Genomic DNA, 20,691 nt, shown 5'->3' with positions numbered 1-20,691 from the left:
ACGGACAGAGACAGAGAAACAGTGATGGAGAGACAAGAAGATTTACCTTATTGGGATTTGAAGCAGTAATTATCCACACACACTGTGCGTTGCTCTCATATTGAATTGGGAAGTTCGGAGATGTAAAGGTTCCTGATGGCCCTTGAAGATTACTGCCACATGTCTTCACTGTGAACAGAAAAAAAACATAACACCATTGTTATTAGAAGCAACTGTAGAAAGTGGTATTAGCAACGGCAATTGTACACTATTGAGTCACTGCACTGCACCAGAGAGACAATTACCTTTATAATTAAACCATTTAGGTGGTGTTTAGCGGGAGATTGTCAGAAAAAAACAACATCAAAACATAGCACTTGTGGTCGCAGTCTAGTAAAAACAATTAAAAGTGACACGTACACAATACTAAGAGTGTACTGACAGAAAGAGAAGAGAGGACTCAAGTGCACACAGGAACAGAACGAGGAACAGAAGGTCAGAAAGATGTTATTGATACTGTCAGCGACATCTCCCAGGATAGAAGTACTTAATTGGAAGCTATTGGCTGTGAAATACCACAGGATTAGCTGGTATTGACTGATAGAGACACTCACCAGCAATTTACTCTTAAAATCTATTGAAAGTCAACAGCTTCCAACTACTAGCTGGGTAATAACTGCATTCCACCTTAAAAATAAGTAAAACATCTACATTGGTATTAGATATCACAGGATGATGTAACAGACATAATGCCTTTCATCTACCTGAGCAATTAAGCTAGATTTGGTTGACCAGTGGTGTAAAAGTGTACAACTACCTGAGAGGAGATTCTCTATCTGAATCCATAGAAGAATATTACTATATGTCAGCACTTGTGCTGGAAAGCCATACAAAACTCACAAACACTAACTGTGAAGCTACACTCAGTGGGGTGTTGAAAATGACACATGCTAGTTGTTCGATAAACCAACCAAGCCTTTATTAGGCTGTGTGCTCTGACTGGATATGATAGAGAACCTGCTTGTCTGTCCTTGGGTCGTCCTGTTAGAGTTGGGAGGTAATTTTCTGGTTGGTTTGAAGCAGTGTTTGTTCCTTAATTAGTTTGTTCAGCGCTAGGCAGCAGGAACACGTACAGTTAACAGCCGCACACACACAAACACAGAAAAAAACTAAAGCTCTAAACATGAATGCTTATATGGTGACATTTTACAAAGGGGTGCATGTGCACATGCAGTCACACACACATTGACACATACTGTTCAGTCAAGACGTACTTAACATCACAAAATAATAGACCTGCATGCACGCACAATTAGTTGTGTCAGCAGACTTCCCTGGGAAAATACATAACCTTACATTACATACGAACACAAGGACATGCATCCAAGCATAATTGACAAATACTAACCATGCACACACAATTTACAAAATGTATACGCTCAGCACTCACACGAACATGCTCTTGGCTGCTATTGCGACTTAGAATGCAGGCAAGGGATAAAATAAAAGAATCATAGAAAAGAAAAAGGGTGTGGAGAAGTTGTGGGCCAAAGAGTCTAGAGGCGGATGCCACCAAATGTACAAAAATGACATGTATCAAGCTTCAACATGTACAGCAACTGCAGTAACCGTCATTATTCAGCAACAGGTGGAAGGAGGAGATGTGGCTGGTCAAGGCCGGCAGGCAGAGGAGCAAGATGCGGATGTGTGACAGGAAAGCCAAGGAACAGAGTGAGCAGGAAGAGAGTGAAGTTGAAGCGGTAAGCAGGGACTAGCATGCAGAGAAACAGGGAGTCCCAGGGAGTTTTTTTTATTGTCAGTATTGTATCATTACACAGTGTGTGCCACATCTCGCTGTGAGGAAGAAAGAGAATGGGGAACAATGTCGGCTGCATGAGAGCGTGACAGATTTCGTAAATACGAGTCAGGTGCAGAGAAAAATAATTTAAAAAAGGAGGAATTTCATAAGTCACTGCAAGGATTGCTGGATTAATTTGTAAACAGTTCCTGAGAAGTGATGGCTGAGCAGGTGTCCAAAGCTCGCAGCTTGCACTGGCACTGTAGTATAGTAAGTCTAGGGCGGGAACATGGACACTGAAGATGACAAAAAGTACAAGGTAAGGGGTGGTGGCTCACAAATATTTAAATCCAAGCTTGTACCATTTTTAATTGGATCTGATTGTGCATAATTTTGACGACATGATCAATTATAAGACTAAGCTGGAGGACGAGGTCCTGCCAATGCCAACTGATGAAGAGCATTGCTTTAACAGTGAGAGAGAAGAGTGAGCCAACTATTGCCCTGTGCATCTAGATAGCAAAACAGTGGATTTCATAAAGATCAGCTTGTCAATTCGAAGAAAACAGATTCTGTATTTTGTTTTTTCTTGTAAACTGTTTAACAACTGTATAAGTCAGCCCTAATTTGCTCATGATTGTAATAATGATTGAAGACATTTGGCTGCTCTGTTAAAAGAACACAAAACGTCCTGCGATAATATCACAGGTGCCTCAAAATGGATGGAGACTAAATGAAGATTTGATACAATGACTTCTATAGACAAGTCACACAGAGATAACCAGCAAAAAGGCGCACTGGCAGGATGTTGTAACGATCTAGGAGCCATGCATTATTTGTCTCAGCATAATTTGGCATTTTGAGGAACAAATACAAAGCTTTTAAGGGAACAGTGGTAACTTTTTGAGGTTAATAGTGATGCTTGCCATCCTACTATGTATTAACATAACATTATCAGAAGCCAATGCAGAAGAACACTTCATTTATTTTATCCTAGTAAATGACCAAACTGGAAAGGGACTATCAAAGGCACTCTCAGGTGAACTAGAGTGCCTTGGACTGAACGTAAGTGTCTGAAACAAGGTGGGAATATTAGGTAAGTAGTGCAAAAGCAATACGCTATCAAACAAGTGATATTAGGGATGCTTTGCTTGAAGTGGCAGAAGACTGCACCAATCCAAAAATTAAATGTGAAGCCAAGGTGCAAACACACAGCAACGCAGCAAAGCTTTGAATTCATTATGTCTATGGTCATATAGTATGATAGCTGAGGTATATGGAGCTGGGTGTGGCTTCGTTGCAGCTAAATAGACTAATTGACTTCATGCAAAAATACAGAGACTCCAGATTAGTGTCTGCAAAAGCCACTGCAACAGAGATTGCTTCTGATATGAACATTGAACCTGTAATTAAAGCAACATGATGAGCGAAACACAAATTGGATTAAAATAAAAATAAATATACTCCCAGACCCAGAGCAAGCTTTATATAAAGTACTATTTCATCGTGATAGCGGACCAGACTCTCACTCCTCTCTGTATCTGTTTTAAACAAGTGCAGCAACTTGGCAACATGTTTGGATTTCTTTTTGATCTGATCACACTGTGTGAAATGGAGGAGACTGAAGACTGAAGAATGCTCAGAGCACAGCTGAATCTCAGGATATAAACGAACTGGGCCTCTTCCACAAGGATACTTGAGGATACTTGGAGAGATAATTATAAAGGGGAACAACCTCAGAACTTCAAACACTTTGTTTCCTCAGAAGAACTGAAGGAACCTTCCCCAACTGTGAGATTGCAGTCAGGATCCTTTTGGCCATCCCAGGAACAGTGGCATCAGGCTAGTGAAGCTTTTAAAAGTTAAAACTGATTAAAAACTATTTGCGCACCCCCATATCACAAGGCAGACTATGTGGGCTTGCCCTTCTATAAATTGAAAAGGATGTTGCATCCAATCTGAATCACAAGGATTTTATTGCTGAATTTGCAGGCAAGAGGTCAAGAAAAATGACTTAATCCATGTGTATGGTGAATCCAGCTCATTTGTTTCAGTTATAGTACAGTGCACACTGACCTGACCAGTATGAAAAAATTATCCTACATCATAATGAAATGGATAGACCAGAAAAATCAAACTGAAACATCAGATGAAGTAAAGTTTTTTTGCATGTGCATGATGATGCCATATTCTTCTTCTTATTAAAACCGATTACGGGTACTGTAGAACGAGAATAGCTGTGTGTGTGTGACAGTGATTCATGCGCATGCATGTCATTGCGTGGCTTTGCGAACACACAGGGTTTCTGTATTCTCACATATAGTATGTAAACCTATATTTAACTAAATGAAGTGATACTTCGATTTCTAGCAGAGTTTACTTTATTTCTTTATTATATTTTATTAAGTGATTTGAAATGATACTTCTAGCATAGCTTTTTCTTTGACAATTACTTGCACTTCTACTTGAGTAGGGATATTGTGCACTCACTGTGCCACATCTAATCACCAGGGAGTCAGTCAAGACCTAGTACACTGGTTCACTAACACTGGTACACTGGTCACAGCATTTACTACTCATCTTTGGAGTGGTTTTGGGGAATACAGTACGCATATTTGAGGGGACTGCAAGGATGGTGTACTGTTGGGTGGTGCTTGACAGATTGTGGGGGGGCATTGTAGGCAAAAAAAATCCAGGGCTTTTTTTGTCCCAGTCCAGCCCTGCACCACAGTGTGTTTACGTGTGTGTGTGTGTGTGTGTGTGTGTGTGTGTGTGTGTGTGTGTGTGTGTGTTTTGCGTGTGTAATGGGGTGTGTCTGTGAGGTGCTTTAAGAGAGTGTCAGAACAAGAACAAGACCCCTTTGAGACAACCCTATATCTCTCTTGTCTGTCTCTCTGTCTGTGTCTCTGCCTCTCTTGTCTTCTGGATCGCTGCCTGAGTTCCCCCTGACTGAACCCAGTTGATGCTTGTTTCTTTAATTCTCGATGCATCTCCAGTTGACCTTCACTTGTGTACAGCTCACAGCAATTTATAAACTGATAGATACATAGAGATGAAGTGTGTGTGTGCGTGTTTGAGTTGCACGTGAGAAATGATTTATCTGCATGTCTCGAAGAGTGCATGTCTTTGTAACAGTGTGTGTGTGTGTGTGTGTGTGTGTGTGTGTGTGTGTGTGTGTGAGCGTTGACAGCTCAATCAGCGTGGCCTGAACGAATGGCCAGCCCTTCACCGTGCCAACAGCAGAATGGGCATGGTGTTGCTATAGCGATAGCGCGGAGAGAGTTATCACCAGAATTACCAGAGGAGCTAACATCTCATAATTTATATTAAACTCCATCTGTCTCTTGGCCTGCATTTGTCTGTCTCTCTTTCTGTCTTTCTCTTTGGACCTTTCATTCACGCTGTCTTGGTCCCTCTATCAGCCATTGTGCATAGTTCATGATTTACATTACACTCTATCATTCACACTTAGAGTCTGTCCATCTCTCTTGCTCTCTACTTTTCTCCCTATCCCTTTCTGCTCATGTTGTCTGTACGTTTAACTGTACTGTTATAACTGGTGTATTTACAGAACTACTGTAACCAAGTATAATTTTGATGGAGTTGAGTATTTCCATTTAAGTTTTGTGCTCTTAACTACATTGTGCTTTCAACTAAATGTAGCTGAATGTAGATGAGTAAAAAGCAAAAATCTTGAAATGAATTTAAATTCATAATACATCAATTTAATGTGTTGGGAAGATTAAAGTACTCAGAGTAGTTAAACTTAGCTATTGTACTCACCCTGCAGGAACAATAAAATGTTACAAAGAATGGTAAATAATTAGGAGTTTTTCTCTGACAACCTAATGCATTAAGTGCTATAATATTTCTTCTTCTTCTTCTTCCAGCCCTGTTTTGGTTCACACCAACATATATGACACATTTGCTCCTAAATACTCCACTACGTTTGCTGGCAAGTTGCGAAAATTGTCTAGCTGCAGTTTGGTAATGGGAAAGCATTTATCATGTAGTAGGTTTATCTGAGCTTCATTACAAAGAAAAAAAAACTGCTTTCTGCAGCTAGAAATTAGACTAATGAGAGTTGAGTTTGTGGGCTGGAAAACCAAAACAATTAGATGAAGGAGGCAAAAAAGAGGTGCACAGTTAGGTGCTAATTATCAGTGGGTTTGTCACTAAGAGTGTCACATCTTACATTTAACATAGACATTTGATCTATTGTTACGAATAGAAACATGATATGCAGCTTTAAGTGAATATCTCCATGATGGTTGTCTCACTCACTCTCTGTCTGTCAGTCCATGTAGCTTTGACTCTGTCTGTCTGTCTCTGCACTGTATCTCTTTCTCTCCCTCTCATCATTATTTATACTGGCACACAGTATAGAGGGCTTGAAGCCAAAGGACTACACTATCATTGAAGCGATAATGAATTCTAGATCAAATTAAAAATTTTGATGAGGTCTATCTGGTACTAACAGCATATTGTTGAAATCACAAGTGAGATTAACTGAATGCTTTCGACAGGAACTGCAGTATGTGTGTGCCTGTGTATGTGCAACAACACTTCCTCTTTTGAGTTTATATATTCAGATAAACTGGATTCCCCCAGGATTCTCGCTCCTCTAATACACACACACGCACACAAACACAAACACACATACTCACATAAACCATTGGGATGCAGACCAAAATTAAATGATGTTTCAGGCAAGGATCACATTGCCAAAGCCTATACTCTAGCTCCAATGCCCTTGCTCACAGTTCTCCAAAGTTTTGTTTTATGGCTTCAGAGCATAACTGACGAACCCCATAAGCATTGGGAAGGTTGATGGGAGAAATGTTTTTGAGTCTGAATTTTAACGCGGTGCAGCTTTACAATGTTTTGACTTGGTTCCCTAGTCTAGCATAGCAGAAACTCATAAGTGTTTCCTTTGGTCTGATCACTGTCTTACACTCAAGGTCTATGACTCCGCTTTCTCAGCAGGATGGCCTTTGTGGTTAGTGAGTCATCCCCCAACTGCAGTGCTCTGGTTCAATCATCCATACAGGGATACCTGCTGAAGCATACCAAGGACACTTAACCCCTACCTGTTCCAGATTATTGTGCCTGACCCTCCACCCCGACCACAAAGCATAAAGAGAATTGGGGGAGAGGTTAAGCAGATAGAATATAAAATCGAATTATACGGATGAGTTTGCTAAAGTACACAATTCATTGGCTGATTTGGAGATGCCATGATACTGCACCAGCAATGACCTCTTGGTAAAAATACATTTTGGCCCTAGTGCTGGTTTGCAAGCAACTGAATTTGTTGATGTTGCTGCACACCTTTGCCAATACATTACTATTAGCTTGGCTTATGCCCTGTACCAAGTTAACTTCCTCTAGTGGTAAGACATTCCAGCAATCAATGAATAATCTGAAGTATTTTCTGAGTTTATAAATTCAGAAATCAAGCAATGGTGTGCCTTAATGACACTATATATAGTCTACCAGTCCATCACAAGATGCTTACGAGCTAAGTGTAACATGATTTTTAGAAATTGTTATCTTCCTTATGATGGCAACTTCTTCATCAGCAGAACTTCATGATTAAGGTACATTAATTATTAATGGAATGTCCCCATAAGAAGACATTTTTAATTAAACTCACTTTGACAAGAATTATGTGTAACCAACGAGACAGGCAAACTTAAAGTAAAATAAAAAGTAAAGTAAAAACTTTAAATCAAATTTTGGACAGAAAGGGTTAGGGGTTATCTTCTGTTTTGTGTTGATAACAAGGATGCAAATATTACTTGTCAGCTATCATGCTCATTTTTAATTACAGGTACCCGCTGTCTGGAGTGTGTTTGACAGTTTATGGTACCGACACAAAAAGTCGGGATGAATATTACAACGTTAGAAAACCTGCATACTACAAACTTTTCAGGAAGTTCATGTGTTCATACTGGGCCTTAGATAACAGTGTTGAGTCACGTTAGAGATCAGAAGCTTCTGCGGGAAGGCCAAACTGGCTGTTTTAACAGGCTGCCTACAGGAGCCGATAGATTGACCAATGGACACAGAGAATGATTGATGACATCATTAGGCTGGCACACAGCCTCCAATGGCCCTCACTCTGGTTAGAGCTTTAATGGGTACACTCACACTCACAGACACACACACACACGCACGCACGCACACGCACAGACACTTTAGTGTAGTTGTTGTACAGTGTCTGTACACTTCAGTTTCCCTCCATTTTTCTCCCTTTCTTCCTTGTTTGTAGTCAACATATGTGTGTGTGTATGTATTGGGTTGACATGTAGCACCCTTCGTCAGTCAGTATATTCAGGCAGATCAACTGAACTCCCCTGGAGTTCACACACATGCACACACACACAGACAGAGAGAGAGAGAGTTTGGCTCAGCGGCCTTGCCATCTGTCCATTAATCAAGGTGCCACATGGACTCGCTCCCTCTCTCTCTGTCTCTCTCTCTCTCTCTCTCTCTCGTAAAGTGGTGGTTGTAGGAGTGGACAGAAGGACATTGTGATTTCATGGCTATTTTTGTAGTTTATTTTTATTTAGCTTTGTAATTGTTTTATGGTATCTAATAAAGTGATTACCACTCTGTCCCCCCCTCTCTTTTTAAATCTTTGTCTGTCTCTTTCTATCGGTTCACTGTTGTGATATAAAGGGCAACATTTCAAGATACATTCACTTTATTTTCTCCCTAATGTTCCAAAAGACACATTTAGCTGTATTTAAGTGTTTTGACAGAGATGACCCTTTAATAAGTCAACTGGCTTGATGCTTCCTGACAGATTGCCTCTCTCTCAATGTTATTCATGAGTTTCCACTTTAGCTATTGGCTGGTCTGGATGTAAAGGTCAAATTTGAGCTGTGTTCAGCTAGACACAGCCTTTCTCTCATTCCATTTTTGTTCTACAGGATGAAACAAAGTGTGCTAAATAAGGACACTGTACTTTAACAAAGACAACGCTTTCTCTCTGAAGATCTAATGTATATGTAACACAATAATGACTGATCTGCTTCCCTTGCATTATCTTACCTGTTGAACTCATTCCAAAACGTATTTTCGTGTGTCCGCAAAGCCAGTGGAGGTCCACACAGAGGCACAGACACTCGTGCGTCTCTCTGATAATCGTGAGGTTTGAAATGAACACACTTCTGCCAAAGTGCATGAATTGGTGCTGCTGTTATTAAAGCATCCTACTAACAATGCAGGTCTCCTCTAGCTCCTCTTCTAGATTGCGTTGTTTGCCACTTTAACTAAAATGCAAAAGTAAATTAGTTTGCACAATGTCAATATTATATCCTGTTTGCAGACTGGTGTAACGGGGAAGGAGACTAAAGAAGACTTACTAAAAAATGAATCATGACCCTGATAATAAGAAATTCACTTCTGCATTGCCATCATTGAGTCCATCTTCACCAGCTCCATCACCTTCTGGTACGCGCAGGCCGCAACATATCATCTGCTCTGCAGAGAGGGTGATTCCAGCCATCTCTCGAGAACCTGTACACCTTCAGGACCCTGAGGCGTGCAGGTAAGATTGTGGCTGACCCTTCTCACCCTGGACACAGTCTCTTTGAGACCCTCCCCTCTGGCAAGAGGTTGCGGTCAGGACCAAAACATCTCGCGAAAGGAGCAGTACACGGCCTCTCATCCAGCCCCACAGTCATGTAACATTACATAAATGTTAAGACTGTCAGATTCTTTGCATTACTTTAATGTGCACTGGACTTAAAATTGCCTGTTCATATTGCACTATTTTTAATATGATACTGTCAGATTTGCACTCACCACTACCCGGCACATACCTGCACCTGTACAGTTTTAATTGTAATATTTATCATATCTTTTTTCTTATTGCCTTGTTATCTTATTCCATTTAAGACTCAAAACAAATTTCTTGTATGTGTAAACCTACAACGCAATAAAGCTGATTCTGATTCTGAAGAGCCACAGACCACTTCTAGACAACAGCAAAGTTTATTCTACTCACAGTCTAATAGCTTTAAACTAGCCTTTTTGACTTGCCTCTGGGATATTTTTATTTTTTGGAATTTCAATATTGGATATTTCTCCCTAAGGGGGAGACAGATTTGTGAATAGGTTTAAAAATAGGGGAGTAGTCTCCTCTGTGCTTTCAGCTCTGCTACAACCACTAACACACCCTTTGCAATGTATACAGTTGCACAGTAGTGTGGTCTTTCTTGTCTGTTTTCTATTTTGAGTGGTCCTGGCATATAGCTCACATAAAGCTTCAGCATTGTTGTCAGAAAGATATGATTCCAGCGTTACATATATCTTGTCCTTCAAGCACCCTCAGTGTTTTTATCCTGGGCTTTATGGGATTTTTGTAGAAGGGTGTCTTTCTGTTTCACCAAAGTAGGACAGCTATATACTGCATCTCAATGATACAGTTGTAAACAGGAAGAAAAACGTGTCTTCTACTCTGACAATATTATTGTCTGAGCCAGCAAGGGTTGTTTATAATTCAGTAGCACTCGTGGTTGTTATAGGTATATTTGTCACAGATCATGTCATGAAGTGAACACTAATACCATGAATAGTTGTTCCAACTGTTTGCCTTTTAGAATAGAGTATTTGCAGGAAAAAAAGTATTTCTAAATAGAGTTTATGCAGCTTGTACTGGGGACCATGCTGGAGTAACAGTGCCCTCCGTTGTGAGATGCTTAAAATAAGAAAGATCAAGCATAGAATCACTAGTTACTTAGCAACAACCATGGAGCAAGATGGTGCACTTTGTCATAGCTCTGTCACAAAGTTGCTCACTGAACAGTTGTTCGTGCTGGGAATACCAGCAACTGTGTTTTAAATTCAACAGAGCCTTAACCATGCACACCTGCTACTCAGAAGCTACGATAGCTCAGCGAACGTGTCTCACCCTGCCTACATACTTTTCCGTCAAAGATCCCTGCTGACTGCAGACTGATGGCTCTGTTTCCCAGTAATAGAGGTCGTTCTTTTTAACCATTCACTGCTTCAGGGGAAGGCATCAGTGACTTTTAATGTCATCTGCAGTTTCCCTTTGGGGAGGCTTAGGCCATCACTGCATGCAGGTAAATGCAAGACTTGATTGGCTTAATGTCAGTAGCTATATTTAATTGCTCATTATAAAGTATTTAGTGATGATGAATCCCTAACAGCCATTAACAATCTTAAAGAGCCAATCAAAGGGTATCAGGTAATACCCCCGATGATGAGTTGGATAACAAGGTTGATTGGCAGGGAAAATCCGAGCCCCAGTGAGGCAGTCTGACCCCAACTTTATTGGCCACATTATATCCTGCCTTCTTACAATGATCTGTACTTTCATGCTAACAAAAAACCTAATAAAGGTCAGTCCCCCTGTGTGTCTGGTTCACAAGAAAAAGCAGTCAAGGCTTGTGGTTAGATTGCGTCCTTTATCCAGAGTGCAAGAGTGCAGGACCCATGGCTGACAAGCATCTGCCCTGCTCAGGTGTCTGTAAGCAAGATACTGAATCCCTACAGGCACCCAGTGTGCTACTCTGTAGCTGACCTTGCACTTTGACTGCCTGGTGGAAAAGAGCCTGTCATCACAAAATCATCATCAGGTCTGGCTAGAATAGGTGTTTTCTTAAAGTTCTCCATACTGTAAGATCAAAAAAGGAAAGTTTCAAATGGTTCACCTTTAATCTAACTATGAGTCTTGTTTTTTTAATATTACATTGTTATTTTTAGTTGTTCATATGCTAATGACTTGTGATGGATATAGTGAGTTTTACTCTCACAAAGGCTATAATTCAATCAAAAAGAGTAGGTGTGACATTTTTCAGCTTTTCCTCACCTCCTTCCTCTACTTCTGCTTCCCTGTGCTCACTTTCTTTGTCCCTGTATTTTTTTCTCCCTTTCTGTTCTATATCTCAGTAATTATTAGTTAGGTGCTAAAGTACTTCTCTCTCTCTCTCTCTCTCTCTCTCTCTCTCTCTCTGTCACACACACACACACAGATCCACACCCAGTGAATATTGGTTTTTATGTTAAAGTATGTGTCTCCAGCCACAGACTGAAGCCTAGTGAAGGGAGACATGACAAACGACTTTGGCATTTAACATGACAGACGCCCTCTCTTTCTGTCTCACTCCCTCTGTGCATGCGCGTTTGGGCATATGTGCGTGTGTGTTGCATGTCTGAGTCTAAAACGGTGGCAGATGTGAAACTGGAACCACTGATGGAACCTGAAGAATGGATGTCTGAAACATGTTATTTATCAGAGCACTTAGAGAAATGAACATCCAAATCTGTAGTCACTTTTGTCACTGTACTGTATGAGATTACATATCTTGTGTCACTTTAAAAAACTGTATTGCAAATTGCAATGTGTATTGTATATTGAGCAATGATGATCAGACCTGGCGCTTGTTTACAGTAGTGTTTATCTACAGTATATTGTGTTTCCGAGTGTGTAATTTTCAGTCCTGAACAATCACTATCATAAATCCTCTGATGAAAGCATACAACTGCAGCATGTTGGTGAGGCGCTACAATGCAAACATTGGATTATGGAGTGTTTTGTTTCGTAATTTCATAGCCAGAGGCTTAAAACTGAATTGGGATTTTATCCACTCTAAACTCAGCCCTGTTCAACGCAAACTCATGCTGAGGAGAGGCCAAGGCTACATGCTGACAACATTTTGAGGCAGCGTACACGGGGGGATGTGCTTGAGTGTTTTCTTACCTTCACATCTGTGATTACAGCCTCTTACTCCATCTGTGTCTCTTACTGTGTTGTCAGTAATTTGTATGCTTGTGCAGATGCATGTTTAGAGCTATTTCTTACCTTTACAGACAGGTCTGTGGTCACTCCAGGCTGCGAAGACTTCAGCCACTCTTTGGCAGCTGATGGTTTTACTGCCCTGAAGGACATAGTCTTCTCCGCAACTGAACTGCACCTCACTGGCAATGCTACACATGACACACGCACGCAAGCACACACACACACGGAGTCACATACAGAGGTAAGACAGGAAGTCAGATCCACAGAAAAATACAGAATAAAGGGCTTTGGTAAATGCATATATGCTCTTTACTCTATGTGTAGATATGTATGTGTGTGCATTTATGTCTAAATACAAACATCTTATTTAAAGTCTGAGTTTTGTGTGCACAAATTGTACCTGAAATCATTGCCATGGCGCTTTCCATTCTCTGGCTCTCCCGGGTCAGGGCAGGAGTTGGAAGCCTGTCTCACACCTCCTTCATTTACTACACAGACAGACAGACAGGTTGTGAACCAGAGGCAGACAGGTTAGACTGAAGCATGGCCATGGCTAACAATAAGCAGCGAGATGCTCATGGATCCATGTGCGATGCTAGCGCTGAGTTTTGTTAATTTTTTTATTCTTCCTTATAAGACCTTTCTCTTTTTATGTTTCATATCATTGTTATGAATAATCACACATTGTAATTTTGATGTTTGATGGTGTAATTACGGTCCATGAACATTGCTGTCAAATCAGCACCACAGAATCTTTCTATTGATAGTATTCAGACCAAGGCTTCCCTAGGTAATTTCCAGCTCTCCACTTTTAGTTTCAGTTTTGGAAGCGTGCCTGCCTGTCACTTATTCACTTTAGAGGCAGCAGAAAACAGGTGGAAGGAGGAACAGGTTAGACAGATCAGGAGATAGAGAGGACGGGTAAGACGTTAAGGTAGCCAGACAGGGACGACACAACACTCCAGATACGATCTTAATTCTCACAGAAACACAACAGCTAATCTTGACAGTAACACTCCAAACATCACAGTAGTAGACAGACAGAACTGTACAAATACTTTGAGAATGCCACATCACAACAAACACGCATCTGACATGGTGCATTTCTACTCTGTCTCTAATTACTAATACTGCTGTTTTCTTTTTTCTTTCTTTCATTCCCTGCCTTTGTTTTACTACTCTTGTCCCCTCGTTTCTTTATTTCTTGCTTGCTTGTTGGGTTTCTTAATCTTTTCCTGTCACTTGGTCTCCCTTGCCTCCTTTTCCAAATAAATAACCCCACAGCTGTATTTCATTTGCTCTCCTTAGAAGACACTACGGTATGGAATTTTCATTTTCATACACCACAGCCATTCAGAGTATATTCTTTCTCTTAAGCATTAAGAAGTTTTAAAACTTTCAAGAGACACAGCTGCTGGGTTAACTTGGAGCAAGGGACACAGTGTGTAAGTATGTGTGTCTGTGTGTGGAACAGCAATGAGGGAAAAGGCAAAAAGCTCCTGTGTCTTCTCAGGGAAAGCCAAAAAAATATAGCTGTCAGGTAAGTGGAGGAATGCAAAACACAAACAACTCTATTCCAATTCAGACGCTTTCCATTTCAAAACTTTGCCAATTCAAAACACACTGAAAATTAAAACTCTCTTTGGCTGTGTTTTTTCTACCACTGAGAAGGATCCATCATGTGCTACAGAGCTGTTTATAGTAGGTCAGCACGCAGCAAAATCATCAGTAGTAATAGAGTATCTTAATGAGCCGGCATCCATTGATGACCTATTTTTTCTCAATTTAGGGCCCCATGTGACGGATCTCTTGTATTCCTTAATGTGATCAGGGTTAGAATAAAATTATTTGACTAATCCTTGAGTTCCCCTCATCTTTCATTCGCACCAATGAATGTAAAATTAGGCCACTCTAAGGATTTGCATGTGTTTTTTCAGCCATTCAACCTTTCCTAATGTCCGGTGTGTAGAATATTACTTGGGGGAGAAACTGTCTAGGTGTGCTTTTTTTTTACTTCAGCTATACAGCAAACAAAACACCCCATGATACATTTTGATACTGAAATGCATGGAATGATATTCTACAGGATCATGTACTTTGCTGTGGTATATCAGCTTATTTCTACAGCAGCAACTACATAATAATGTGGATGTATTCTGTTGCTAACTTATTTCATTAGCATGATTACATTCTGTTTATTGCAGAGGAACATAATTCTGTTTATGTAATTTGGATATTATTCTCATTATTTTAGCTTTTTGTATATTTTCACCTGTTTAAACTCATCTCCACTTATCCTTTATGTCACCTTTCATGTCTACAAGTTATTATTGCTGCTGTAATAATGTCAGTTAATTTAATCTACACAAGTTCTTTTTGCACAGAACACAGCTCAAAAACTATTTCACTAACAGAAAGTGAAGCGGGAAATGGAAAGAAAATGGAAATGAGTTGCTGAGTTTGCAAAAAGTCCCACTCAGTCAGTAAAATGAACAAATGTTTGAACTACTGAGGGTTAGGCAGCAAATGATATTTCTAATTTCTAATCTGATTTTTGATGTGGTTTTTTGTATGTGTTGTTCTAGAAGTGGTTGCAAAACAAATACTGAAAAAAACGTACAAAGTATCTTATACAAAAATTCTGATGCCAGAAGACTCAATTAGGTGTAACAAACACTGGCCGTGCGATAATGCTGCCCATTTCTGCTTTCACACACACACACATATTTCTGCTTTCACACACTTTCCCACCAAGGCTGTTTGGGCTATCCGACTAACATGCATGTACATGTTTAGTCTCTATCAACAAACCCAGCAGGTGGTTGGTGTGTGAGTGTGTGTGTGTGTGTGTATGTGTGTCTATTTGTTAGAGTAGATAGTTTGTTGCTTTGTTGGAGCGGCTAATTTGACCATCTGGACTATTAACACCATAACAGAGGGACTGGTTACAGTATCAGTAGTGCACACACACTCACACACACAAAAACCCACAAAAGTCACCTACTACACACATATACATACATTCACATATACAAAAACACACATACGGAAACATAGACATGTACATAGACGTGGACAGACACACACAGGTTTTGTGCTTCACTGAAGAGTTAAACCAGTCAGAGCAAAGCAAATTAACATCTGAGCCAATCAGAGCCAGACTAATTAACATACAAATTCACATCTGTAGAATCAAACCTCAACCATGACTCTCCAACCTGTCAGGAAACCTGATGAATCTGCGATGAGCTGTGTCTCTGTGCTGTGCTTAGCTCAGCTCATACAATATTTAAGAGATTCACACATATTCGACAGACACACACACACACACAAACACAAAGTGGACAAGCAAATAAGGAAAACAAGTGAATAAATCAGAAATGTTCAAAGATGCATCATTACCAAGCATGCAAAACAACATTTTTGTATGTATTATGTCCTTGCATCGATCCGTATATGTGTGTATTTACATACGTCCTTGTAAGTGTGCAAATATGTTCAGTATTTATTCATGAGTATGAATCCTAAGGTTCACAAATGTTTGTGTTATGAATGTGGACTGTACCGTTTGTAATTAAACTGGGTTGGAAACATAAAAGTACTTAAAATATCATCAACATTATGAATATGAGTATAATGCAGGCCTGTGCGTGTGTGTGTGTGTAATATGACAAAGACAGAGGAGAAGGGTTCTTACAAAGAAACAAAGGAGCGAGATAGAAATGAATATGGAACTGGATGTAAAATAACTCTAAAATATGGTGCTCATATGTGGGTCCTGGCAGCTTTAATAAATGACATTTTAGTAACAAAAGTGCCTGGAGATTTTTCTGACTTTTTGTGCATGTTCTCTCAATGTCAGAGTGCTGAAAAGGCTCCAAATGGAATGAAATAATATTAACGTGGCCAAATGACTTATGCGCCATTAGCACCCTTACACTTGATAATTTCAGTTCTGGGTGTATAATTAAAGAGTTAGTTTCCAAAGTGACATATTCTTACTTAGGAGTTCACAAAGTTAAAGGAAATTGTGGTAGTTCCAAAAGAACAGCAGCACATTAACGGGGGGCTTTTTGTTCTTATTAAGAGCAGACACCTGGGTTTTAGCATTGTGTATTAACATTGTAATAATAAACCCACATTATTGTTTTAATTTGCCACTAACTGCAGGGGGATTATAGATCATCAAACTCTTAAATGTAGCTTGTGACTTAAATGTAGATGTGAATAACTAGGGAGGTTCAACAGTTCCTCTTTCATAAGATTGTCACTGGCCTCAGTGGCAGAGGAAAGTTATTATCCACTCTGAACCTGCTGTAATGCCCTCAATGAACTGTGCATAAAGGTCTACGCAAACGTAGGTGTGAGATCTGAAGAAGAGCAGAGAATAGAAGAGAAGAGAAGGATGAGGAAATAAAGGAGAAGAGGCAGGAGGGGGCGGTAAACAATATTACAGCAGCTGATTCACATTCCCTGAACAAGCCCAAAGCAAGCCAAAACAAACCATGATTAAGCTTATCAGAACGAGCTATGATTAAATATATCAAAGCAAGGCATGAAGAAGCATGCATAAACCGAGACACCATGACCAACACACATACACAAAACATCAAACAACAAAAACACAGCAATCAAGCAGAATGCAAACGCAAGCTCTTATAAAGGCTGTGGCACCTTCAACAAAATCGTGTATCAAGAAATGTCACATTTTAACATGTCAGTCATGTTTCTGAGTTTCTGTGAACTGATGTTACCACATGCTGTTTTTCTGTGTTATCAATGAACGGAGGCACAAAAATGTTGAAATTAACAGCCTTTTTAAGAGACATAAAGAAAAAGCAAAACCAAATCTAAAAAACAAAGCCAGTCCAAGGCAAACCAAGTCATCACAAGTTAGATCATTAGCCATAGTGACATTAAGATGTGAACTCACATATTGAAAACTTGTTGCTGGAGTCTTTGCCAGGGAATAATTTAACGCCCCGCGATTTAAAATCTACTGATCGCTTCACTGCAGAGGAGAACAGAATACAGAAAAGAGGAGAAAAATCAGAGAACAGATTGGATAAAGTAGAAAAAAAAAAATTAGACCTAGCAAAGGAATTTATAAAAATGGCAGAATCTTCTCCCTCACAATGCTGAGAGAGAGAAGAGTACAGTGAAAAAGAAAGTTACAAATGCAAAGTAAATCTTAAAATGGTGGAAACAGACAGCGAAAGGGTCAGACAGACAGACAGACAGACAGGCAGACAGAAAGAGAGACAGAAGCAGAGGGAAGAAAGTAGGAGAAATGATTCCAACGACGGCTCCATTCACCACCATTTGTTCACGAGAAGCTTAATCTTTCTCTCTATGTCACTCACACACACACTTCAGATGTAGAGGTGTTTTGCTGGATGCCCCATCATATTCTGAACAAAAGCTGAAAAAGGAAATTGCAGCTTTAATCAAAATGACAGTGATGCAGCTCTGTACTCAAAGCATTCAGATAATGGTACGTTAGAAAATAAATGGTTCCTTTAATCAGAGTAAATGAAAGACAAGAGGAGACAAACTGACAGAGAGATCCCTGTCAGCACGAGCTCTGTTTTCTAACATGGGTGACATCATTTCATTACAGGGTTATCAATGTTGTGCCTGTGAGTTACTGTAGCACAGCATGTGTGGTTGGGTAGATACAGTAAAGGAGACGGTGAGTGGGCGAGAGCTGTATTTGAATCCATGCAATAATAATAAAAACACCCGAGGGTAATCTCAAATTTACTCCCTCCGGATTTGATTTTTCTCTGCTCTACTCTGTCAAAATAAATGAGTATGGTACCAACATAAATAATGAAAACATAAACATAAATAGATCTTGTCCTGAATATGCTTCCGTGCAAAGTACAGTGACAAATTACTTTAATGAATGTCTGATAGAGTGGCTGACAGACGTCGTTTTCATAATGACCTGACTAATCCATTGAATGGTGACAAATGGCAGATGAGTTAATGTGCAACAATCATCCTAATGTTATTCAGTGGCTACGTACATACACATACATCAGTTAAAATATATTTGACATGGTTGAATTACATCATGTGCGTTTTATGCCAACAATTATCCTACTCCAGTGTGTTAGAGGTACTATACTTAGCGTGTTGACGTTATACCAAATGCATTAACGTGCTATCTAATGTAAAGTCGCTTACCATTAGCTCCATTTCTGCTTTATTGCGTTAATTTACCAGCATGTTAATTCAATGCGGTTCCAAATGTATGTGTGCAAGTATGGTGTGTGTGACGAGGAGCGAGAGATATCGACCCCCATCCTACTCAATTTGAATGAAAAATGTGTTGCTAAGTGCTTAATTAATCTTCTAAAATATATGTTAATACAAAGTCTAAGATGACACACACTGTCAAATAATGTCTGGATATACTCTGTAGCCACAGCATTAGTGGTGCACAGTGCTGTATATCATTATGTGAAAGTAATAGTGAACACCCTAACACATGAATGTAGTATATTTAAGCACTATATGTTTAATACTTAATTAGGTATAATATAGCTGGTATATAATTTAGGACATCAACACGTGCACATGTATCACACATGCTGTTGACAAACCTTTGTACTCTGTACTTACAATTGTCTTTTAAAAGTACTAGTCTTCTTCCAAGATTTAATTGCAAGTGATACTTGGAATCCTTAATTAAAACACACTTAAACATTATCGCCTTTTCTCATTTGACAAAAATACCTCATGGAACAACATATTGTAACATATGATGTGTGATACACAAGGATTCAATCTAACCGTAAGCAGTGTAACTCAAAATAAAAGCTAAATTCTGTTTAGTTTAGAATGCCCTGCTGCATGAGCCGAGAGGATGGAAAATCGTGTCCATTTACTGCTGTAAATATAAAAATCAAAGGATTTTCTACTTTAAAGGTCCACTGTGATACTTTCTGATCACAAGAATTTTAACATGGTGATTTATTTCAAAACTTCATAGAGTTTGGTTTAGAAACTTTAGCTCTGGATGTATTTTCATTTTTGTAATGATGTCACCACAAAAGTTATACTGTTTTTCGAGTTGGGAAAGACTTTTTCTTTATCAATAAGCTACGCAAATCACGTACAAATATGAATTTCCCTTACGTCTCAAATAAATTGTGAGTTTTCTCTGAACAACTCGTGTATCACAGCTGTTTATGGCTGCCTCTAAGTGCAGTACATAAATGAACCAAATGCAAAAACACATATTTCCATATACACAAAGCATAAAATGTATTATTTCGGACACTGGTGTGATAACTATTCAAACTGAGCGGGAGCATGCCTGATATTTGATACAGGATCTGCAAGCGCCTTTCACTGCATTTCATTTATACTATTTAAGAGCAGAGATTTATACGTTCCCCACTTACCCTAATGTTTTCAGGTCATCCCACAAACAAATTAAGAACAATCACAGTATATTATCTAAAAATATAGCTCACAAGAAACTATGATAAGAGTAGAGTGAATGCATTTCCCATCCCTTTGGCCCCTCTGACATTGGACAGTTTTGTTCTCATTTGTGTTAATACACTTTTTAAAAACCTTTTAAAAAAGAAAACAGTAACAAAAGAAGGTGTGAAACAATATATTACATTATTGTATCAATGGCTTAAGATTGAACTCGCATTTGAAATTGTGCCGATGGTCAGAAATAAAAAATGCTCATCAGCAGCCTCTTGTTATTTTCCACAACAAGGGGAAGCTCTGATCTAGATCAAAGTCTTACAGTCAGTTTCAAATGTATTTCCCCCGTTAGCTAGCAAAATCAAGGAATCTGGGCCAAAAATAGTTAAAAGTCAAATTTGTTTTCAACTGTGCAAATTCATTCACACTATAAAGCCCCTGTTAATATGCATCATAAAACCTGTCCTGTGTGAATATGCATCAAAGTTAAATATGCCCATGTTAATATTCTGGCCAACAAGCAGCAGCTCTATTGCAAACAACAGATGGAAGGGCAACAGCATTTAAGTAAAACATATTTATGAACTAAAATACTGCATATTTAACAAAACTACACTTAACTAGCAACAGAGTAAATAAGAACTGAACTAAAGTTTAACTGTAAGAGAACAAGTACTTGTAAAAC

General features: G+C 39.3%; 1 protein-coding gene across 1 annotated transcript in view; it reads right to left on the bottom strand.

Moving 5' to 3' along the window:
* The window catches only part of csmd3b (CUB and Sushi multiple domains 3b), a 322,370-nt gene that overhangs the window by 105,265 nt on the left and 196,414 nt on the right, over nt 1-20,691 (bottom strand). The window contains exons 7-10 of the mRNA XM_070847130.1: nt 17,488-17,565; nt 12,955-13,042; nt 12,618-12,742; nt 47-168 (exon numbers count right to left, since the gene is read on the bottom strand). Of these exons, the coding sequence (XP_070703231.1) occupies nt 47-168; nt 12,618-12,742; nt 12,955-13,042; nt 17,488-17,565 (413 nt within the window). The remainder of the gene's footprint in view (nt 1-46; nt 169-12,617; nt 12,743-12,954; nt 13,043-17,487; nt 17,566-20,691) is intronic.

Source organism: Pempheris klunzingeri, chromosome 16, assembly GCF_042242105.1.
Source record: "Pempheris klunzingeri isolate RE-2024b chromosome 16, fPemKlu1.hap1, whole genome shotgun sequence".
Taxonomy (NCBI): Eukaryota; Metazoa; Chordata; class Actinopteri; order Acropomatiformes; family Pempheridae; genus Pempheris; species Pempheris klunzingeri.
The sequence above is the reverse complement of the archived record's forward strand: the minus strand, read 5'-3'. Positions and strand labels throughout refer to the sequence as shown.